At 38.9% G+C, this 24,476-nt stretch overlaps 2 protein-coding genes across 5 annotated transcripts in view; one reads left to right on the top strand and one right to left on the bottom strand.

The window, feature by feature from the left end:
• Hs2st1 (heparan sulfate 2-O-sulfotransferase 1) overlaps positions 1–13,315 on the bottom strand; it is a 217,405-nt gene extending 204,090 nt beyond the window's left edge. Inside the window, exon 1 of one of the 2 annotated variants that reach the window (XM_004841337.4) lies at positions 12,783–13,315. In XM_004841337.4, the coding sequence (XP_004841394.1) occupies positions 12,783–12,906 (124 nt within the window). In that variant the 5' untranslated portion in view covers positions 12,907–13,315. The remainder of the gene's footprint in view (positions 1–12,782) is intronic. The other variant, XM_004841336.4, reaches the window with a different exon arrangement.
• A 297-nt stretch (positions 13,316–13,612) lies between these two features.
• The window catches only part of Selenof (selenoprotein F), a 33,394-nt gene continuing 22,530 nt past the window's right edge, over positions 13,613–24,476 (top strand). The window contains exons 1-2 of one of the 3 annotated variants that reach the window (XM_087213034.1): positions 13,613–13,968; positions 24,028–24,195. In XM_087213034.1, coding sequence (XP_087069160.1) covers positions 13,894–13,968; positions 24,028–24,195 — 243 coding nt within the window. In that variant the 5' untranslated portion in view covers positions 13,613–13,893. The remainder of the gene's footprint in view (positions 13,969–24,027; positions 24,196–24,476) is intronic. The other 2 variants (XM_004841338.4, XM_087213035.1) reach the window with 2 other exon arrangements.

Raw genomic sequence — 24,476 nt, 5'->3', positions numbered from 1 at the left:
TCACAATTTCAGCAATAAATATAAGAGTACAACCTATGCTACTCTGCATTTGAATAATAAATAAATAAATAATAGAAAAAGTTGAACTTTCTAAAGGCTTCTGAGCATGCATGTGTGTTTTCTCATATTTAAGAATATGACAGTGAATCACCATGGGAAAAATGAAAATGTAATAAAAGAACTACACATAAAACTTTTCTAAAGTAGAGAAATAGGCTTGGATTCTTTCTACACTTATTTGGCTATCATTAATGGTTTTTAAAAATTAAGTCAAGGGCCGGGGATTTAGCTCAGTGGTTCCACCGCCTGCCTCGCAAGCGCAAGGTCCCAAGTTCGATCCCTGGTACCAAAAAAAAAAAAAAAATTAAGAAGTCAAGAAGTTAAACATCATACATACAGACATGCAAAAATTTCCCAGTCACAACTCAAATTTAACTTGTATTTTATAAAAATCTATCCTTAAACTGTCAGGTTGTCAAGGATTAGTAGGAAAAAGAGTTCAGGTTAGTAGGAGAGCTCAATAATGTTGAAAACCAAGGCTTTTTTAGAAGTTACAGGAAAAGAAACATGACTGTTTTTACTCTTAAACAAGTTATGACTTGTCAATAGTTACTACTTCTTTCCAAGGGAGGGAAGAAATAGCTAATCTGAATGTTAAATCTATAACTAAGGTAACATCATCTGACTTACTTAAACACTTACAAAGGTAACTATATGTGGGACACTAGGAAACTCGACAGCACCAGAAAATGTAAGCTATGGATTACATTTAACGATAAAGACAACAGCAGCGAAGAGAAAGTAGGCATATGCTATTATGACTATTAATGAAAATTTATAACAATAGTGTTTTTCTACTTTTCATTCACCCATTTATTATCCCATTTGAAGATTATCTTCATGACAACTCTCTAAAAAAGAGTAAGAATCTTATATATTTAAATTATACTATAAAACACTTAGAATACGCCTTGTACACAGTAAACATTTACCAATTGGTTATTATTATCTATTACAGATGAGCATTTAAAGGTTATTATGGCTTGTCGCTGATGGGAAAAGCAAAAAACGTTAGAAAAATGGGTCTAACAGTGAATTTTTTTTAAAAAATGGTCAAAAGTAAAAAGACCAAAGGGAAGTCAGGGTGTCTATGACACAGAATACCTTGTAAGTAGTCACAAGATTAATTAATCACGAAGTTCCAACCTAGAATAAAAGAAAAAGGGCAAACAGTAACATCTTGTCTACTAGCACCTCTGGACAGGCTCATTCCTAAACCATGTCCCTGGTTCAGGAGCAAAGGTAACACAGACCTCTAATTTTCTTGCTGTGAAACCTACTCCCAGACACAAGTGTCACCATACAAGTTTGTCTGCTTTTTTTTTAACTTTCAAAGCATGACAGTAAGGAATGTATAAACTGAGCACAGGTGCACACGCCTGTAATCCCAGCACTCTAGGAGGCTAAGGCAAGGGAATGACAAGTTTGAGCCCAGCTTGGGCAACTTAGTGAGACCTTTTCTCAAAGTCTGAGACAGAGACAGAAACAGAGACAGAGAAAAGTAAAGAAATTTATGTCCTAGAAGACAGTATTTCCTACATAGAAGAGCTTATGAGAAAGACTGACTTGACATGATTTTAAGGTATATTTTAATAGCTTCTTCATTTTGTTAAATAGGACAGAATTTTTTTTAAGTCAATAACTCAATTTTGCTCAAAGCCCCAACATACCTGACTATGTTCAAATTTGTCTATTTCTCATCAATGAATACTTACAATTCTGTCACCTTTTACATTGTACTTTTAAAATTGAAGGAACCGGGCCAGGGATTTAAAGGTGAAGGAACAAGGGCCAGATCAGTGGTTCTGCCGCCTGCCTCGCAAGTGCAAGGAGTTCGATCCCCAGCACCAAAAACACCCACAAAAAACAAAATTGAAAGAACCACGGACAGCCCTAATGTAATGATCAAGCTCTTAGAAAAGAATGAAAACAGTAGAAGTTGCAGCTTTTTTATTTTTATTTTTGGTACCGGGGATCAAACTCGGGTCCTTGCACTTGCAGGGCAGGCAGCGGAACCACTGAGCTAAACCCCCGGCTCATGCAGCTTCTTTATTGAACAGCAAATAAAAAATTAGGGCCGAGGATTTAGCAAGGTCCTGAGTTCCATCCCCGGTACCAAAAAAAAAAAAAAACTCAAATAAGAAATTCATCTTTGCAGTAGGATTTTCGTGACATTAATGTTTGGCAGCTAACTTTCTCTTAGGATCTCATTTTTCAAAGATACTATTGACTAAAATGAACAACATACTTTATCAAGGCATTATTTTGAAAACCCAATAGTAAGAGTACTTAATACAGAATTCACTGTCTACAAACTAACTATAGAAATTAATACCAGGACAAGGGATTTAGCTCAGTGGTTCTGCCACCTGCTTCAAAAGTGCAAGGTCCCAAGTTCGGGGAAAAAAAAGTCCTGGTACCAAAAAAAAAAAAAAAAAAAAAAAATCATACCAAAACCTACTGGCTTATGAGGAAAACAAAACTAAACTAGACTGATCAGCCCATTTCCTATACTATTTTGTTTCAAAGCAAAAGGAATACAAACTAGGATTATGTTACAAATGAACCAATAGGATTTCCAAATTACATTCATTAAGTTCAATTCAAGTATAATTTATAAATAAATTAATTTGCTAAAAGTTACATTTGTACTTAACCTCAAATTCATAACCACACCGAGCAAAACTAAGGTTTTTTTATAAAGAGAGTACTACTCAGCCATAAAAAATGAGAAATTAGAGACATTTATAGCTAAATGGACGCACATCGAGGCTATACTCTTAGGTGAAATAAACAGGACACACGTGTAAATACCGAATAGCTTCTCTAGTGTGAGAAACTGAAAGTGTAAATAAGGACTAAAAGGTATAACAGATAATGTGAAATAGGAAGAAAAGGGGCAAAGGGGAGGGGGAAGTGGGAGGGGTAGGGGAAAGGAAAAGAAGGGAATGGAATTAATATGAGAAAATGAAAAAATGGAAACAAAGTCTTTGTAAATATGGAGGGATGGAGGGGCTGGAGGGTAGGGGAAGGGGGAAAAATAAGAACCAAGAGACATTATGTAAAGGTGCAAATTTCCAATGATGAATGTCATTATATTGTATACCTAAAATGTACCAAAATAAAATTTTTTTAAAAAACTAAGGTGTCTGCCAAAGTTACCCTTTTGTCATTTCTGAGTGCTTAACTGTATAAATCAATTATTTCTAGCTATGCCACAAATTTAGGAATACAAAATGGAAAAACATAAGGCAAAATTAATAGACGATTCCTAAATTAAACTGGAATTTTGGAAAGTGAACATTAGTTTTCTCCAAATTCACTTTGTAAGTTGCTACATTAATCTCAAGGCCATTTGCAATTTTCAAACCACCATTTTGCAACAGGAGAATCCAACAGTACCAATTAAAACAGACAAGCTGGGCATGTAGTACAGGCCTATAATCACAATGCTCAGGGAGGCTGAGGCAGGAGGATCACAAGTTAGAGCCTAGACAACTTAGTGAGGACCTGTATCAAAATTTAAAATGGGGGGTGGGGGGTGGCCTGGAGATGCAACTCAGTGCAAAGGCCCTGGGTTCAATCTCCAGTATAGCAAAAAAAAAAAGACTACCCTTGACACTTTAATATATGCACAAGTTCAGTACCTTCAGCTAGAATTACATCATCCAAAGTGACATATCTGAGAATATAACAATGTTCACCTTAAGGTTAAACTAGGTTCATTTTCTAAACGTGTAACATGTTGACTAAATTACCTCTAGTACCACCATTCCTTATGATTCTCTTTCACACTACTTAGCTTGGAAAAGGGGTATTATGGAAAGAACAAAGGAAGTAAGTCTCTGAGGAGAATATCTACCCACTCACACACAGAAAGAATGTGACCAATTAGCTCCTCAAACAAACAAGAAAAGCAGAATCCTCTTCCGGAGCCAGATGTGTAACTGTCTAGTCTGAAAGTGTCCATCTTGCCTCAGCTGCATCTAAAGGGATGCAACAAATCCTAGATTCTTGAAATCAATATAGAATTGGTAACACTCAAAAAAATTAACTGATATCCACTTGAAACTCTCATGGGGGAAAAAGAAAGGTGAGACTACCATGGTTAAGTCTTGAGTCTAACTTTCAGTTAACTTACCTAGGCCCTGAGCTTAACACCAGGCTAAAGATTATGAAAAAATAGAGACCTCTACAACATGATTCTTTCCTTGAACTTAAAATATTAGTTTTATAATCATCAATTATAATTCAAATTATCCAACTTCCTTAAATTAACCTGGGAACACACAAAGATCCACCTAGTTTTTACCTTTAGCCAACCGAGAATAACAGACTCTCAAATTTCCCTCCCATTTTAAACTACTAAAGCAGAATGAATAGAATATGTAACAACAGTTTTCACATATCCAATATTAAACAGAAAATAAGTGCAGAACTGTGATTCCTCAGAAAAAGGAAATGAGGAGGAAAAAAAAAAGGAAATGAGGTTCTCTGCCTGCTGGAAGAGTTTTCAGGGCACAGGACAGGGAGGGAAAATTCAGTTTAATTCAAGAGTCCAGCAGTTTCACTGGATTTAGGAGCTAGAATTGGAAGCTCAAGGAAGCTAAGACAGTTGATGTTTGCTTGACAGAGTACTGAAGAGGATAGAGATATAAACAATTTTCAGCAAAGTACCAATCAGTGCATGTATGTGAAGAAACTGAGTATTGAAGTATCACTCAAAGTGTTCAGGTGGAAAAATCCATAGAATTTACTCAGGGTTCCTATCAGCCGATACAGAAAATAACACTCAGGATACTGGGCAAAGAACTCCCAAGGGACTACAGAAGTACAGAAGTACTGTACTGCCTGGGTTGGGGAGCCAACTCAGTTCCAGACTAAAGGCTCTATTGTAGCCCCTTCAAAAAACAGCAAGACTTGAAAAGATTAAACTGTTTCTAATTTATAGGAATAGGAAAATATCCAATATGCAACAGTATAAAACTATTATTTGATCTGGTTGTGGTGGTGCACACTTGTGATCCCAGCACTCAAAAGGCTGAGGCAGGAGGTCTGCTTTGAGTTCAAAGCCAGCCTGAACTACATAGCAAGACCTTGTCTCAAAACAATAACAACAAAAATCTCATTATCTGGACAATTTATAGAGAAGCAAAAAAAAGGCCTATAATGAACAGAAATGCAAATGAACAGAAAGCAACTCAGAAATTACACTGATAACAGGATTAGTAGACAACATCATCAAAAAAGTGATTGTCAGAATATTCCATTTGTCCAAGAAAATAAAGGAAAGAAAGAATATGTTAAGGACAAAAATGGAAGATAATTTTTAAAGACCCAAATTGAACTTCTAAAAATGGGAGGCACGGATGGTAAAATAAAAAATATACTGAATGGGATTAAAAACAGATTACACACTGCAGGAAAAAGGATTAGTGAACTGAAAACACAGCAGGAAAAACTATAACACACCAGAAAAAAGACTGGTGGTGGCACGTATCTATCCTAGCTCTCTGGGAGGCTCAGGCAGGAGGATCACAAGTTTGAGTCTAGCCTGGGCAATTTAGTGAGACACTATCTGACAAAAAATTAAAAAGGGCTGAGGGGTATACCTCGGTACAAAGGATCTGGGTTCAATCTGCAGTAGTGCAGAAAGAGTGGAAGGTAGGAAGGAAGGAAGGGAGGAAAGGCAAAAGGAAAAATAAACAATATCAGTAATTATGGGACAGTTCTATGTACCTGATATGTGTGCAATCTGAGTTCCTAACAGAGGAGGAAAAGAGCACAGGAAAACTATGTGAAGCAACAACGGTCCATAATTTCCAAACATAACCAAACTATAAACTCAAAGGACCAAGAAGCCCAATACCCATGCATAAGGAACATAATAGCAAGGGCCATTATAATCAAATTACTTAAAACCCAGAGAAAATCAAAAAAGCAGCCAAAGGTCAAAAAGATATATTACATATAATAGAACAAAAATACAAACGTTGGCAACTCTCTCCTAAGAAAAAATCCAAGTGAGAAGATAGTGGAGCAAAATTTTTTAAATACTGAAAGAATATTATCAACCTAGAATTCTAAAACCAACAAAAATGTCTCAAACACTAAGAAAAAAAAAACTCTTTCAAGCACATAAAAGTGAAAAAGAATTCTTCACCAATAGATTTTTCAGCGTAATAATAAAAGAAATCCTTCAGAATGAAAGAAAATGGTTCCAGATGAAAATCTCAGAATAGTAAATACATAACATGAAAGTTGAAGAAAAAATTTTAGCCTTCCTAAAAGATAACTGATTATTTAAAGCAAAAAATAATAACAATGTACAGTGGACCCTCAAGATAAAACTGGCCTGACAGGAACAATTTGGGTTAATCAGATAGTGGAAGATTCATCTGCCTCTTGTTCTCTATAGCATGTACCCAGGTAAACATCCAGATCTCAGCTGTACTGACTTACAACCAACCAGCCTTGGAGAACCAAAGTAAGTCAAGGGTCCACTGTACAGACAAAAAAGTTGATTACTTAAGTGCAGATACTGGCAGATGGGTTGGTAACCTTATTTATTTTTTGTACCTGGGATGGAACTTGGGACCTTGGGCTTGCGAGGCAGAAAGCAGCACCAATGACCTAAATCCCCGGGCCTGGTAACTTTAAATAACAAGGCTACTGTGAACTAAAATTATGAAGTCCATCTACAGAACATTCTTCTGAGGTAGTCTCTCCAGAAAGTAATGTTTGAAAATTCATTATTATTTCAATTTTATTTTTAAAAACTAGAATGGTGAGGGGCCGGGGATTTAGCTCAGTGGTTTTGCCACCTGCTGCGCAAGCACAAAGACCCGAGTTCGATCCCTGGTACCAAAAAAAAAAAAAAAAAACCTAGAATGGTGGCAGACATCCTCAAATTATCTTTTTTTTTTTTTTTTCTCGGTACCAGGGATTGAACTCAGGACCTTGAGCTTGTGAGGCAGGCGGCAGAACCACTGCGCTAAATCCCCGGCCCATCCTCAAATTATCTTAAGTGAGATCAAGTGCTTCACCTGACCAGTAGTCCAGGGTGCCACAAGTGAGGAACCAATAAGCAATTCTAGAGCAAGTGCAATCCTATTCATGAGAAGTCCTCTCAACAGTAACTACTACCTGTGAGGTTTTCCTACAGGTATTATTTGCACAGCTTCAAACACTCGTAAAAACTACAAAATTACAAAGAGCAGTCTCAATCCTGGCCCTAAAATTAGTTCTTCAGTTCAGTGGAGTTTTGATAACATAAGCAACATAATTCCCACCAATGGAGAGAATTACAAAAGCCACTTGGAATTATTTTCTTCACTTAAAAGTTTATATGCTAATGCATTCATAAATTTACATAGTGTTGTTATAAACACATAGTTGATAAATGGTATTTAAAACGCTTAGACCCTATAGAAAATAAAACTATTAAGCCAATAATTCTAATGTTTATGTAAAAAAAGCAGATTAGTGTACACTGTTCTATCAGTCAACATTAGCCATAGATGTGCTTTTGAGATTGATAGAGAATTGCACTTCAAAAGTAACAAATTCTGACACAGCCACTGCTATGTAATTTTGACTTCATTTTAACTCCTTATTTTTTTCCATCTTTTAAGAAAATTTAATACCTTTTAATAAAATGAAGTTTTCAAAATCACTTTGCAGGGAAACCTTTTTCATAACCAGTGTGCTTACCTTCCCCTCCTAAATGTAATTTGCAAGCTGCATGTATAACACTATTCAAAACAACACATTCACTTCCTTAAATATGAAACATCTACAAGTTAAATATCCCTCATCCAAAATGCATGGAACTAAGTGTTTCAGATTTTGAGATTTTTTTTTTTGGATTTGAAAATTTGTACATATATATGACATATCTTGGAAATGAGACCCAAGTCTAAACAAAACTCATTTATGTTTCATATAGGCTTTATACACATTGCCTGAAGCTAATTTTATATATTTTTAGTATGCCTGCATTTTGAAAGTGACTTATCACCTGAGGTCAGGAGTGAAAGTTTCCCTTTGCAGCAACAGGTCAGAGCTCAAAAAGTATGATTTGAGAACAGCTCACATTTCTGATTAGGGTTGCTCCATCTGTACTGTCCTGTGTGATCCTTACCATTAAGGGTGAAATGATGAAAAGCCGTGCATATAAGTTTAGAAAATTCACTGCTCTCTTAGAGCCTAAATACACACACACACACACACACACACATGTGTATATATGTATATATAGCATCTCTGGTAAATAGGAAAGAATGGAGTCCAAAGTCAATTTAAGAATATATGAATAAACTGGAAAAAGGATTATTTACTTATATAGCCTCTGCCATAAATGGCTATTCATTGACAGAAATCACAATAAGCCTCTGTTAAACACATGAATAGTTTAAAGGGCTAAATGTAAAAAACTAACATACTACAATCAAATATAAGGATATACGCAAAGGGTCCAGAGAAGCCTTTTTAAGCAACATATGAAATCTAGTTGTAAATGTTAAACCTTCTGAATAAGCAACACATAAAAGAGTCAAAACACAAACAACAGACGTGGAGAAAAACAGATACAATGCATGTAACAGATGAAGGATTACTAAATTTAACATTTAAAAAAAACCCTAAATAGTAGTGAACCACTCAATAGAAAAAAAGACTAATAAAAACGAACCAGCAAGTAAAAAAGCAATAAGCATATGTAAATATGTTCAACCTAACTAGAAATTAAAGAAATGTAAGTTAATTTAGCAATGTTCCATTTCACAGCCTCAGATTGGCAAATATTAAAAGCTGATAGCTTCCAATGCTTCTGAGTATGTGCTGGCAGTGTACCTAGATCACTGTATCCTTTCCAAGAAAAAAAATTGCTAAGTAACAGGTTTTAAAATCTGTTAAAACGTAAATATCACGCATCCTTTGTCCTAGCAATCCCACGTAAAGAATTTATCCTAGTGAAAAATGACATCAATGCACAAGGAATTAAACAGATATAAAAAATGGTTCTTTTTTTCATTGTGTATAATATCAAGAAAGAAAAGACCTTTAAAAAGGGTAGAGGGACTGAGGAGACGATCTGAATGTCAATTACTGGCATAATGTATCATAATTTATGATTCATACACACTTTAGAATGTTATTTAACTACAAGCATAAATCAAGTTTACATGTACTGACCTGTAAAGATGTTTACAGTATTAAACAATATAAAGCAAGCTACAGAATAACATGTATATCATTATCTCATATTTCTATTTTTGAGAAAAAAAAGAAACCTGTATATTAGGTTTCTTAGAAATTCCTATTAATTCCCCGAATGACCAATAAATACACCTTAGTTTTCAATATATTTATTGCTCTATTAGAGGTGTCATCATTAAAATATTGTTGCCAGGTGTGGTGGTGCACACTTGTACTTCCAGCACTCAGGAGCCTGAGGCAGGATTGCAGTGAGTTCAGGGACAGCCTGGGCTACATAGTGAGTTCAAGGCCAGCCTGAATTACATAGCAAGACCCCCATCTCAAAAAAACAAAAAAAACAGGGCCAGGGATTAGCTCAGTGGTTTTGCTGGCTGCTGCACAAGTGCAAGGACCAGAGTTCGATCCCAAGTACCAAAAAACAAAACAAAACAAAAAATATTACTGTCTAATAACACCCTTAATCAAAGTACACTACAGGCACTATCAGAACATAATCCTTTGGAATGTTCTATGATGGAAAAGAATATGAACTATCAAAATTACTTTTAACAGCAAATGTTCTATAGTTTTGTCTTTTATTTTTGGTTGCCAAAATAAAAATGCTTTTTGTGGGTCGGTGGTATAGGGGATTGAACCCAGGGCCAGCACACTGAGCAACCTCCTCAGCCCTCTTTTTATTATTTAAGACAGAATCTTGCTAAATTACTCAGACTAGGCTCAAAGTTACCACTCTCAGTAACTCAAGGGTGCTAGGATTACAGGCATGTGCCACTATGCTCTGCTTAAAAATATTATTTATTTATTTATTTATTTATTTTTTGGTACCGGGGATCGAACTCGGGTCCTTGCACTTGTGCAGCAGGTAGCGAAACCACTGAGCTAAATCCCCGGCCCTAAAAATATTTTTTAATGTTGCAAATTTTATACTTAAAACAAAGATTTTTTTCCTCTAGTAGCAGAAATAAGCTATTTCAATCATTTCATTGAGAAATGTAATTACGTTCATTATATGGCTATAAACAAGGGGCAGGCATTATGCTAAACCAATTTCATTGTATCAGAAATTGAATTTTCTCAATAATATTCATTCTTAGCAATAAACTCATTGATATTGCAATTTTAAAATTCTATTCAAACAGCTAAAGTCAGTATAATGTCAATAAGGTCTCACCCAGCCTGGTATAATTAAAGGAGCACTTAATTTGATATCAGATACATCTGAGTTCCAATTCTGGCTGTCACTTCCTAATGATGTGGTCTTAGGCAAATTATATAACCTCCAAGTTTGTTCCTGCATCTGAAAAATAACTCTGTGGTGTTCTAGGGACAGATGAAGAGTTTGACTATCAAAATATGCCACCTTCTGACTTTCGTAAGGGTCAGACTGGTAACTGGCAGTGTCTTTTAGTACTGCCTTTTACAAGACAGAAACAAAAAAGGAAATGGAAAAAAGAGAGGAAAGCTGAGCGCTGTGGAGCACACCTGTAGGTAGCTACTCCGGATGCTGCAGCAGGAAGACTGCTTGAGTGCAGCGGTTTAGGCACATCCTGGATAACAGTATGAACCTAAGTCTCTAAAGAATAGAAAAAAAAAATCAAAAGACTTCTGAGCTGATATACATAAAAGTTATGTTTTATTTTCCATATTTTTGCATTTCCAAACAAAAAATATGTTAAGTATTCTCTATTTGAGGCTCCTTTTCCTGGAATATTTTTCAGATTTCTTTTTTTATATATTCACTGTTTCTAGTGCAATTATTTGATGCATTCTTAACTATTTCTGACGGATTTTTCTCAGAAAATTATGAGAATGTATGTTATATCTCACCTGTGGCATTCTACATCTTCAGACAACTTTCTCTATAAAATCATTCAGACTGTATCTATGGAAACCACTTTCAAGTATTACAGGGAAAAAAAAAATCAAAACTTCAAGTCATTTTAATCCACTGTAATATGTGTAATAAGTTAACTCCAAAGAATACCAAATAGTGAGATTATTAATGAGACCAAAATATGATTGTGAATGCTCCCTAAGTGGATCCAAATAAAAAGTAATTGTTAAAACTTCAATATTTAAATAACATTTTTTCATCATACAAGACGTTAACACAATTATAAATTATAAAATTATAAATACAGTAAACTGAATGCTCTTCTGGAATTGAGAACTGAGAGTATCACCAGCTTCTCTTTCAAATTTAATTGTACTTCAATCCGATTTTTTGATGCTCTTTGATACATTTCTCTTTAAAGTGCCTTCAAGATTTTTTGCAAAGTATACCAAAATTGGAAATAGCTACGTGTAAAATTACAATTACGTTTGTCACATTTTTCCTAAAAATTAATCCCTATCCCCAGTAGCATCTAGCTTTCCACAGTTACTCCTCAGTTTAAATTATACTGCTGAAGGTACTTTTTTGCTTGCTTTTCTAATGGTGTTTAAGGTGACGGTAAAGTTAAAGTATGTGCAAAAAAATACTTCACCTTACTTTTATATATTCAGTTACAACCTCTCAAGCTAACTTTTAAGCAGCATGCATATTTTTAAATCAAAATTTATCACTGTGATTCTTTAAAACTCCCTCTCCAACCTGAGCTCTTTCAAATCCTAAAGTTATCTACTAATCTGAAAGTACCTATTATCTGTGCTTCCTTCTGGTCTTTCACAATTTCACACTCCAATTCTGTATTTCAGACCCCTTCATTCATTAAAATACTGCTAACCGTGTAAAGGAACTTTATAGTTAAATTTGCGCAGAATCTTACTTTTCCTTTATTAAACATCAACTTCACCGTAATTTCCTTTCAGAGTTTCCTTGCCTTCTAAATCTACATCAACACTGCCGCGAAGCAACAAATACACACAACCCTACTGTAACGCCCAAATTAATCAGTTTGGCGCGCTATTAAAGAATTTAAATCTCCAGATGCCTCGTTTCGGCAACCCGTTAAAGCTCTCTACGCACTAGTTTTCTCGTCCTACCTGGCCAGCCTCCCTCGACTGCCAACTGGAAGGTCTCCTGCTGCCACTGGCCAGAACACGAGCCACTACGGCGCGTTTCTTTCACAGCCCACCCTTCCTGGGGTCTCCTCCTATTCCTGCGCATCTAACCCTCCGAGAACCTGGCCTCCACCACCACCCCCAAAGGATCCTGTACCCAGGTCCCCACTTCTCGAGCGAGAATGCCCCTCGCCGGACCCTGCTGGGCCGCGCTTTCCGATCTCCTCCCGGCCGAGTCCGTCCAGCGCGCTCCCTCTGCCCGGAACGCCTACTTCGGGGCGACCCTTGGGCTCCGGGAAGCCCAGCCTGGCAACCTCTGCCCCGCGACCTCGCGAGCCCAGTGCACCACGCAAGCTCAGCTCAACCCATTCCCGGAGCTCGCGCCCTCCACGCCCCCCAGCCCGACTCTCCGGGAAACCCCCCAGCCCCGAGGCGAACCCAGCCCGACAAACGCCCGGCCCTGCCGCCACCGCTCAGCCCTCGGCGGCTCGGCTCCTTACCCAGCTTCGACAGGGACTCCTCCAGCTTCTGGACCTGGTTCAGCAGCAAGAGCATCGCCACCGCAAAAGCCACCACCGCCAGCAGCTGCAACTTGGGCGGCATCATAATCCTAAGGAGCCCCATGAAACCCGCCGCTCGGGATCAAGACATACCGCGGGGGGCGGGGAGCGGGGCCCCGGAGGCTAGGGAGACGCCAGGAGGAGCCCACCGGGCCTGAGAGCGGCGCGGAGAGCGCGGCTGGGAGGACGCTCCGCAGCGACCCCCTTCTCGCCGCTCCGGTCCCCCACCCCCAGGCAGCAGCGCCAGCGCCGCCGGTGCCGCTTCCCCTCAGCCGGCTGAGCGGCCGCCCCTCCAGAAGCCCGCGCAGCAACAGCGCGGAGCGGCGGCCGGGTTCTCGCCTGCCTCTGCTGCTTGAGTTCCCGACCTCCGCGCCCGCCAGCCTGCCTGCTTCCCTCTTCCTCCTTTCCCTCCCTCCAGGCTCTCGGCCGCGCGCTCCTCCACCAGCGTTGCAGCTGCGGCTGCGCCGCCCTCGGTCCCGCCCCCTCCTATCCTCGCCCATCCCCCTCCGCCACCACGCGCACGCATTTACGTACGCTGCTCGGCAACCAAGGGCTCCACCCACTCATTGTGCTCATTGGCTGTTCGGCTGTGCTCATTGGCCGTTCGGCTGTGCTCATTGGCCGGAATGAACCCCGGCGTTCGCTCACGGTTCGGTTTACGGTTGGGTTCTTCTGCCACGGGTTTAAGCAAAGCGGCATGCGATTGGATAATGTAGAGGAGGAGGCAGGGCTGAAACTGCTGAAACTGGAGAAGGCGGGGCTTCTTGGCTGAGGGATGAAAAGTCGTGATTGGAAGGAAGAAGCCCTCAGAAGAACAGAAATAGGGAGTTTAAGAAAGTGCCTGATTTGGGAAATTAAAAAGCACCTGGCGACTGTCTTTATATTTGATCATCTTTAAGTTTCATATGCCCTTAGTTAATGTTCATCTTTTCAGAATAAGAAATTTGATAGCAATGGCCTTTTGTGGCCAGTATCGGATCAGGCTCTAGAGTGGACGCCCCCGCGGAGGGGGGTCCTCTGATAGGCCGGGGATTTACAGTAGTGGGTAGCGATGGCGGCAGGGTCGGGGGCATGGTTCGGGCCGGCGTTTGGCCTGCGGTTGCTGTTGGCGAGTGTGCTTCACGCGGTAAGTACGTATTACCTCTGCGGATGGCTTGACTTGGGTAGGAGGAGTTGCAGGTGAGGAAAACGGAACATTAGTTCGTGTTTGGGAGCCTCACTTGAAAAGGCTGGGAGGAACGGGTTTCCTTAGTGGCTGCGGCCGGAATGTGACGTGTCTTAATGCTGGACGACTTGTAAATTACATGAGGAAGAGAGCAGTAAAGCTTGGAAAGGAGTAAGGGTGTTTCTAGGAGAACAGAAATGCAAGGAAGTATTGTTGCTTATGATAGGGCTCCCAGGTCTTAGGAGGAAAACGTTCAAAACTTTAACCCAGACGATAATTTCTATTTACCCTTTCTCACTCTCCTACACACACATACACACACACACACCAGTGTAACCAAGTTGTTGGTTTTTTTAAATTTCGGGTTTTTTCCATTGACAAAGTACATGGGTTGTTAATCTTTGAAACAGGAAAACCTAATTTTAACTTACTTTCCTACCTGTGAAACAAGTAGACATTGATTGACCCCTCCGAAGAATTGCAATTCATGTTTTGCTATGAATAGGCACCGTTTGGGAGCTTGTACATTTCCTGTTTCAGCTTAATTGCTCTCTACTGTGGCTGCTGAAAAGTTTTGTTCTAGGAAACCTGCTTTAATTGATTTATCTAAGGCTTTTTGGGGGGGAGTAGGGACTATACAGGTCTCTATAAACACGTCTGCCTTCTCTTTCATCACGGAGTTTAAAAGCATCCTCGCCTTTCCTACTTTGCCCCAAAGGTGGATTCTTTGATTCTCTAACGGTCCAATACAAACTGTTATTCAGACAGTTGGTGATTTAGGAATTACTGGAACATTCTTCCCTGAACTTTCTTCTCAAAGAGGTTCTTTCTTCTCCCATTTGAATTTGGTTTCATCCTCACCACAAGAGGATAGCATGAAACATTTCAAGCTGCCTTCTCCGAATTTCACTCTATTTTAACTTCCAGTTGCCTTTGACGGTGTAACCACTCCCCAGAATTTAGTGGCTTAATACAACCATTGCACATAATTTTGTGAGTCAGTAGAGCAGTTCTTCTGTTAATTTCCTCTGGCCTCATTTGTGCACTGCTTTGAGCTAGTAGTTCAACTAAACCAAAAAGTGCAAGGTCACCATCATTCATAGTGGTGCTATCAGCTGTGACCTCTCATCCTCTTTAGGCTAGACCAACTTCTTTTCCAGACAGTCTCAGGACAGTGCTTCAAAGAGCAAAACCTTAAAATCCCTCCTTAAGGTCTTGCCTTGGGAATCACGTATATCACTTACACCACATAATTCTTGGCAAAGCAAGTCGCAAGACCAGACCACCTTTCAGAGGTAGGGAAATACATTCCATCTTTATATAGGAGGAATGACAGAGTCACATAGCAAAGTATGCAGATCAGGACAGGAGGTATTCATGGCCCTTAATGTACCATAGTGACCATCTCAATCCATGCGAGAAACTTGGTATCATCCTTTGTCGCTTTCTTTTCCTTGCAAATCTCACATTCAGGCAATTGCCAAATCACTGATTTTGCTTCCTAAATATCTCTGAAATCAGTCCACTTACTATTAATTCTTCGGTCAGGCCACAGACTTTTTTCCTTAGCTAAGTGGTTGGCTTTGCCAGCTTCCTAGTTGCCCAAACCAGAAATTGTGTGTGCGTGTGTGTGTGTGTGTGTGTGTGTGTGTGTTTTATTGGAGATGGAACCCAGGGCCTTTGCACTGAGCTACATCCCCATCCCTTTTTTTATTTTGAGACAGGTTAAGCTTACAGACATCTACCACCAGAAATTGGTCCTTTTAACACTCAGTCTAAATAGTCATTAAGCTCTTAAAAGTGTCCAAGCCAGTTCACTTAATTCTGTTTCTCCAGATAGCACTTAAATTCAGGTCACTATATTTTCCTGTAATTAATTTCCTTAAATTGTGTCCCCATCTGATTTTCTCCCTTTCTAATTGAGTCTCTATAGAACATTCAGAGTGATCTTTCTAAAACAGAACTATCATGATTAAAACTCTCCACTAGCTCCCCCTTGCTTTTTAGGTAGAGTCTGTCATCCTTAATTTTTCTTAATAAGGCCTTGTTTGTCCATCCAGGCTTATTCTTGAGCAGTTACCTCTACTGGGAAGGCAAAAAAGTAGAGGTGGAGAATTGGGTTCACTTGTTTTCATATGCATACTAGATTCCCTCACACCAGGCTTTCGTGGTGTTTCCCTTACCTAGCAGCTGCTTGCCAGCTTCCCATCCCCTCCTCCCTTTCTTCTAACAAAGCATGGCTTATCTTCTACTTACTACTCCCTAACACTTCAGCTTTTGGCTAAGAAACTAATTCCTCCAGGAAAGCTTCTCTGAACCCCAAGTGTAGATTAAGGATTTTTCACTGTTCCAGTAGTGATCAGTACTTATTTTCTCATGTTAGTTTTCACAATTTTCTATTTTAATTTCTTGATATTTGGCATTCTCCCACTGCTTTCATGGAGTCCCTCCCTCTATAAGTACCAACTCACTGTTCCTGATCATTATTTTATCATATGTAATATACGTATAGAGTAATATAATACCTGACATCTAAGTAAAATATCTGTTGAATGAATTAGGGAGTTCTAAAATTCTGAAAACATGGAACTTTGAAGTCTACTTATAAACTTATCAATCATATATTCCATATAATTGGTTTCATATAGTTCTAGTGTCAGTAGTTCCGTCTGGAGACCTGTGTAAGAATTTTGGTGGGAGAGGAAGTTAAAATATGATGCTTAGACTCTACTTTCGATCTCACTTAAAAGTTATCTGGTGACTGGACAACTGTAGCAAGTAAGCACACAATAGACTGAAACCTTTTTAGAGTAGGAATCAACCTACCCATTCTTTGGTTAATGTGACTTCCCCCTAACTTCCATGCAGTAAGTCATCAAATAAAGCTCAAGTTCAGTGATGATGAACCTTTTAGAGCTTTCAGTAATAACAAACAGCCCACTGCAGCCCACATGCCATATGTTCGCCACCACTGCTCTAGTTCATTAGTCACAACACACTATTGCAGGTAAAAATATTCTCAAAGATATCCCTCTTACACAATCTCTCAAACTCTGCCTATTAAATTCATGATGTTATATAACTTAGAGTAAAAGGAAATCTGTTTCTAGTTTTAACTTTTAAAAACTGACTATAGTCTAAGGCAAATTTTACTCTCCTTACTTTCCACATTTCTTCTCTCAAGTAGTGTTGAGATAGAGTGTAAACTAACTCACACTCTGTTTCCAGACCTGAAAAGTCAGATATAATTTCTCTTCTGCATAGTCTGTCATCAGACTTTATACTGTATTGCACTAATCCATGGTGTGAACCGGATTATAGCTTTATGTTTGTGTCCCTCCATTGCTCCTACTCCCATGCCAATTAGAGTGCAACCAAAAGGAATACAGGGGTCATTTTCCTGTTGTTTGTTTTTTCACTGTACTTCACATGTATCTCTTCCCCTAAATCCCTCTGAGGTGTAAATGGCATCCCAGTTCCTTTGTGTTACTCTGTCCTATCAATGTCACTGAGATATCTGCAGTTTCTTTAGAGTGGTGATGAACCCCACTCGCAACTCAAACTACAAAAATGCCTCAGAAAAGAGAAAATCCTAGAAAAATCACCCTGTTGAACTGTTTCAAGGTTCATAAGGTTTATTTTTCTTTTTTCTGTAATGACTACTGTTTTTACAAAAAGAAGCAAAAACCTGGAAAATGAAAAGGAGTATAGAGAATTGTTGGAAAACAATAAGAAGTTAGAAAAACTGCATTTCACCGTTGACCTATGGGAAAAAAAGACCAAGTGAAGTGATCGGCAGAAGTGAAAATTAGCCAAATCTTTAGAACCTGACATATGGATAAAGAGGAGTGAGAAAACAATTTGTTGACACCTTGAGGTTGAGTTACTATTGTGAATAAAGGATAAAACTGTATCTTTGAGACATATCATAATTTGATAATTTACACTTCAGCCGTTACACTAGACATGCTGCTCATGCTCAATAGCTGGAATTTCAAATTAATGGCAGTACATAGTTATCAGCATTTCAATGTAAGGATCAGGAAAGTAACATTTAGTATAGCCTAAGGAAGCTGTTTACTTAAAGCTCCCTGGAACTAAGTGGTATTCAGTCCTTCCCTCAGACTACATATAACATTTCCTTATTCAAAAAGGCACTGTACTGGGCCGGGGATTTAGCTCAGTGGTTCCACCGCCTGCCTCACATGCCCAAGGACCCGAGTTCGATCCCTGGTACCAAAAAAAAAAAAAAGGCACTATAATGAAAATCAATATAGAGTTATATGTGTATCATTGATTCTGAGACATCTCAATCCTACCCCAGTTCTTCATAGGTCAGCATCTCCATGTCTCCATGTCTCCTAAGAAATTAGTGGCACAATTACAATTGTCAGCTTTTTTGTTATTAGTGGTTCGAACAGTAATGGTGTATCATGGATTTTGTGAAATACAGTAGTCAGTAGCAGTAGTTAGGGGTTTGCTTTGTATTCTGGCACTCTAACAGAATATCTGAGGCTGGGTAATATATAAAGAAATGTTTATTTTGGCATACAATTCTAGAAACTGGAAAGTCCTAGACTAACCCACGGCATCTGTGAGAGCCTCAGGCTACTGCAACTCCTGGCAGAAAGCAGAAGTGGAGGTGGCAGCTAACTCATTCCTGTGGGAAAGGCATTAATCTACTTGTGGGGACTCAAATACCTCCCACCAGGCCTCACCTTCCAGGACTGCTATATTGAGGAATTAACCCTTGGCATGAGTTTTGTTGGGGCATACTGTTGAAACTGCAGGGCTTTTGAGGTAGGCCGGGGTTAGAATCTTAATGCTGCTATTGTTTAACTACCCTAAGCCCCAGTTTCCTTCTCTATAAAATGAAGATAATGCCTACTCCATAGAGCGGGTGAGTTTAAATGAAATAATAATGTAAAGTGCTTAGCAAAATATCTGATGCTTGGTAATAGCTTCGTGTAATCGCCATGTTTCTGGTATTCATTGTCACAGGATGGGGTTATTTCTAAACCCATCTATTTGATTTTGTCTGACTTGAAATCTCTTCGGAATTACATGAGAAACCTGTGAGTTTTCTCGGAGTGAATACTGTTGAGGAAACAACTCTGTGTGTGTGTGAATAAGTATAATAAAACATTTAATAATACATGGAGAAGAAGGGGTAGAGTCTCCTAGTTAATCCTACTTTCAAATGGAGAGAGTTAGATGATTATCTCAGCCAGAACTCTGTCCTTAGAAGCTTACCTTTTTTACAAAATTTAATGTTTTGGCAATAAAGATAGCCGGCATAGTTTATAATTTTGAACTCTTGTGTATTAGCATTTAGTAGTTATCTCTGTGAATTGTTTAAACATATACCCTGGATGTTCTTTGGAGTCAAAACCTTAAATCTGCAGAGCAATGAAGGAAACAGCCCCCACCCCAAAAAAAAAAGGAAAAGAAAAAAGTTCATTCATGAAACTAAAGATACCTTGTACCTCCCCTGTGCTTATCCTCAATTCCCTGTCTAATGTAATAATTAAAATTCTTTTATAGTATTTTGTGGTTTTTCAGTGTGTTTTCATAGTGGAAGAGGGGAATAATACTAACATTTATTAAGCACACACCTTTTAATGGGCAGTACAATAGATGCTTTCTGTACTTTTTCTCCTTTTTAAGTTCTGTGATGTCCTGGGAGAGCCATTGTCACTTGAGGAGGCAGTTTGGTTCCTATCCTGAGATGATGCTTCCTGCTTATGGGGTGCAACCTAAGCTCCACTTGGGAGGTGACCTCATCATGAGGTGGTCTGCAAAGCTTGGTTTTTCCTGGAATATGAGGTGGCTGCAGGTTTAGGACAATGTCTTAGTCACTTTTCTTTTTGCTGAGACACACTACCTGAAATCTGCAACTTAAGGGAGGAAAGGTTTATTTTGGCTCGTGTTTCAGTCCACAGTCAGCAGCTCTAAAGAAGAAATAGCATGGCAGAGGGGCATGGTGGAAGGGTCTGGTGGAGGAAAGCTGTTCACCTCATGGCAGCCAGCAAGCAGAGAGTGAGGGGAGGAGTTGGGAGGGGAGATAAACCTGCCTCCTCCAACCAGGCCCCACCTCCTAACAGCAAATCAGCTATAATGCTCTCATAGTCACCTTGAAAAGCCCCATCTATGAGCACATGCAGCTTTGGGAGGGACATCTAGATACACATCATAACAAAATGACTAGAGGCTTCGAGGCATCACTGCGGGCGGGCGGGGGGGGGGGGCATCTGTAATTAGACATCATAGGAGCTGGCAATTGGATGTCCCTGCAAATCCTGAAAAGTTACTCTTGTCTTGGTGTCCTCAGTGTTGAAGGGATGTAAGATAGGGTAAAATTTAGAGCTAATAAACCCTGTATTATAGTTTTTAGACAGACACTCCTTAAATGATTGACATGCCTACATATAGTGCTGAATGGGAATCTGAAAGTTTTAAGGCAGTAAAACAGATGAAGACAGGCCGGGGATTTAGCTCAGTGTTTCCGCCGCCTGCCTTGTAAGTGCAAGGTCCCGAGTTCAATTCCCCGTACCAAAAAAAACAGATGAAGACAGAGGTGCCACACTTTATTCTACTTTTAGTTACCCACTGAGCATCTGTAGGTTCCAAAGTCCCTAATACAATTAGCCCCTTGAAATTTCTATTTTGTTAAGTTTGGATTACAATTTCTTAACCAGTTCAGAATTTTTATAATAAACTCATTTTCATTGGGTGTTTCAGTTCTATGGCTGCAAAATAAATTACCCTAAAATTTAGTGGTCTGAAACAGTTGTTTATTTTGCTTTTGGATTCAGTGGGTCAGCAATGCAGACTGAGCACACCAAGGATGGCTTGTTAGTTCTATGGTATATCAGACCTGCGCTGAAAGGTTGGGGTCTAAAATTGGAAGGCTGTTCAACTCACATGTTTAGTGGTTGATGCTGATTGTCACTTGGGTATCTCACTTGCTCTGTACATGGGCCTGCATATGTTGCCATTGTAGTTGAGGCTTCTTTACAGCATAGTGGCTCAGTTCCACAATTGATAGTGGGGACAAGGGAGGCTAGCCAGAGGCTGGTTTTTTTGTGTGTGATCTAATGTCTAAATCACACAGTGTCAACTTCTGCCACCTTCTTGGTCAGAATAGTCACAACTGGCCAGATTCAAGAAGAGGAAACAATAGACCCTCAGTTGTTCCAACAGTCCACATCTCAGTGTAAGACTACCAGCCACTTGGTAAGAAGAACATATGGGATGATGTGTGCATATTAATACAGCTATGTTTAGAAAATATAATCTGCCACATTAATTTCAAATTAACGTGTGAAAAGGATCTTACAGATCACGTTACTAACAGAGAAATTATACAAAGTACAGTAATAGTACAGTAACAAGTGTCTTACATAGTTAAATTAGACCAATGATGATAAACCTTTTAGAGCTTCCAATGATGCACAGCCTGCTGCACCACTGAACTAGCGGGATTAACCACACCAACTAACCAACTAACCACGCCAAGCACACCAGCCAACCAAAAGTTTGATAAGTCCTTTCTGCTTTGCTGGGATATTTGATCTATTTTGAAGATTACTTACATTCTGCATTATTAGAGGGCAAAAGATGATGAAGTTTCACATTAAAGTATTGACTCAGTATAAGACCAATGGGATGATCAGCATTTGAGTGAAATGCTAGCAATATTTTCACTGAGAAAAGGCACTGGTTTTGATTCTACCCAGTTTACAAAAGAGTTGATAAACTACAACTGCTAGGCCAAATCCAGGCAGCCCTATTCTTGTAAAGAGTTTTACTGGAATACAGTGACACCCCTTCATATATGTCTTTGACTGCTTTGTATTCCAGTAGCTGAGTTGAGTATTTGCATCAGAAACCGTATTGCCTCTAAAGCCTAACATAATTGCTGTTTGGCATTTGCTTAAAGTGTACAGACCTTTAGTCTAGAAAATTGCCTACAGTACTATAGTTGGAAACAATCTGAAATTCTCTCTATTTGAAGCTATGGTGTTTTGTTTTGTTTCCTTTTTTTTTCTTAGGGAAAGAGGATGAGAGCTAGGGGAGTGGGCAAGAGAGAAATGCAGAGAGATGGGGATGGAAGGGGTCTGGAGTGGGTGAGAGTGTTGGGGGGGAGCCAGAGTCATAAAAGGAGACAGGAGAAAGACAGAGACAGACAAAGGTAAAGAGACTATGGCTACGGTTTTAACTAATTCATTTATTTAACAAACATGTAAGAACTAGCTCAAGGACTAGAAATACACAGACAACTTACTGCTTGCCCTCAGAAGAGCTCACAGTATTGTTTTAGGGAGTCAGGCAATCCTATATTACATACTACATTGTTATAAATGGTACTATTTTATAGCTATGCACAAATTTCTTCCTCAGAGAAGAAAATTACTATGGCTAAAGATTGACATGATTCAGAGAAGGCTTTCTAGGAGACTGATACTAATTAGGTTCTTGCAAATAAGTGGAAATTTAGAGGGCAAAGAAGTGGTAAAAACATAGACATAGGTAAAAACTTGAACAAAAGTGTATGGAGTAGTTTTATGCTTAAGGGTACTAAAGGAATTTGTTATAGCTAGAAAGTAAGATGGAATTGGGAAAGTAATGAGAAGTAGAGCTGGCAGTGATCATTTATGCACCTGAGTCAGGAAAAGATTTGAAAGTTCCTTAACAGACAGCATTGTGAAAATGTGTCAGCTAATAGGTTGTGAGAATGCTAAATGAAGCATGTAGGATGACTTAACTGGGAAACTAGGTGGTCAAAGAAATGCTGCCATTTGACTAAGATAATGAATACGTTACGAGGGCTACATTTAAGAAAAAAAGATAAATTTCACTGTTACCGATTTTTAAAGTTATAGTGTATATGCAAGATCTAAATGAGACATCACATGGGCTCTTGGCTTCAGAAGCTTGACACCCAAGATCAAGACTTGGAGAGTTTTCAGGAAATGGTATTTGAAGCCATCATGGTGAGGAAGTGATCATCCATAGAAAGTGTGTAAGGTGAAGATAGAGCCAAAAACAGAGCTGTGGGAAGCAACAGCATTTAAGGAATACATAGAAGAAAGGAAGAGGAGGACAAACCTTTGAAGGAACAACTGAAGTAGAACTAGTTGGAGTGCCTTTGCATTTTATGATTTGCTAATTTTAGCAAATTTAGTGGAGTGTAAATCAGAAATTCAGTAATAGTAACAATTCAGAAATGACAACATAGTAAGAGCAGTTAGAACCATAGTGCTTGAGTATACTGTAGGATTAAGTTGTCAGTGAAATGAAGCCCCTGTGGATATGACAGAAGATAGACTCCAAAGCACAGGTAGAGAGAGGGATTGGCCTTAGACAAAGGGAAATACACCACATTGACTGAGAAATGAGAGGAATGGTTGGGGAAAGAGCTAATATTTTTGAAAGCCTGCTTTTGTCAGTCATTCTGACTGGTTAGTTTATATAACTTCACTTAATCTTCTAGCAGCCTGTTTTATGTGGAAATTACTGTTTCTGGCTTTATCAATAAGGAAATTAAAGCTTAGGAAGGATAGCCTGCTCAGGGTCATGTGTCTTGTAAAGGGTGGGAGCTTGTACCTAAACCAAGTGTTTGATTTCTTATGTCCTCCTGCCTTCCCTCACCCCACCCTTTTCCTGCCCTTCCCTGCAGACCATCTGCAGACAGTGTTATTCCATAATCCATATAAACAGGTGCTGAGTCCTTAAAATGAAATGGAAATTTTTTTTTTAATTTCTTATAAGGAAATTACTTTTTAAAAATTACTGTATATATAATAAAGATGTCATGCATATTATTAAATGATATATCTTTTGCTAAACTAAAAGATGTCCGAATTTTTAAGAAAAAAGCTGGGAAGAGAAGGAAGAACTAAAGACTTATGTAAGGCTGTAGAATTCAAAAATACGTAAGAATTTGAAACAATTCAGCAATCATCTCCAGTGTGTTAGACTCTAGCCCCATTATGTTTTTCTCATTTTTATTTTCAGGTGTCTGCTTTCAAGGCAGAGTTTTCATCTGAGGCATGCACAGAGTTAGGCTTCTCTAGCAACTTGCTCTGCAGCTCTTGTGATCTTCTTGGACAGTTCAACCTACTTCAGCTGGATCCTGATTGCAGAGGATGCTGTCAGGAAGAGGCACAATTTGAAACCAAAAAGGTACTGTTTCTAATATGTGTTGTATTTGATTGTTTAGAGATAAAGTAAAGCATAAATTGCTTAATCAACTCAAGTAAAAACAAACCTCTGGCTTTTACATTTCTTAGTACAATTAACTGCAGTACAGTTAACTTAATTAATTTCTTGCCTGGCCCACTAGATCAGTGAAAGCATATGGAAGTGAAAAAGGAGGTTACCTCCCAGGATCCTGTTTCATCCTGGATGTCAGAGAAAGAGAAGGCAGAATTACTGTCTGTCTCCAGTCTTCTTTAACTTCTGAC

This window comes from Heterocephalus glaber, unplaced genomic scaffold (genome assembly GCF_053883595.1).
Source record: "Heterocephalus glaber isolate CG9 unplaced genomic scaffold, H.glaber_assembly_v1.0 deba00001442, whole genome shotgun sequence".
In the NCBI taxonomy this organism is placed as follows: domain Eukaryota; kingdom Metazoa; phylum Chordata; class Mammalia; order Rodentia; family Bathyergidae; genus Heterocephalus; species Heterocephalus glaber.
This window is presented reverse-complemented; position numbering and strand designations above follow the sequence as displayed.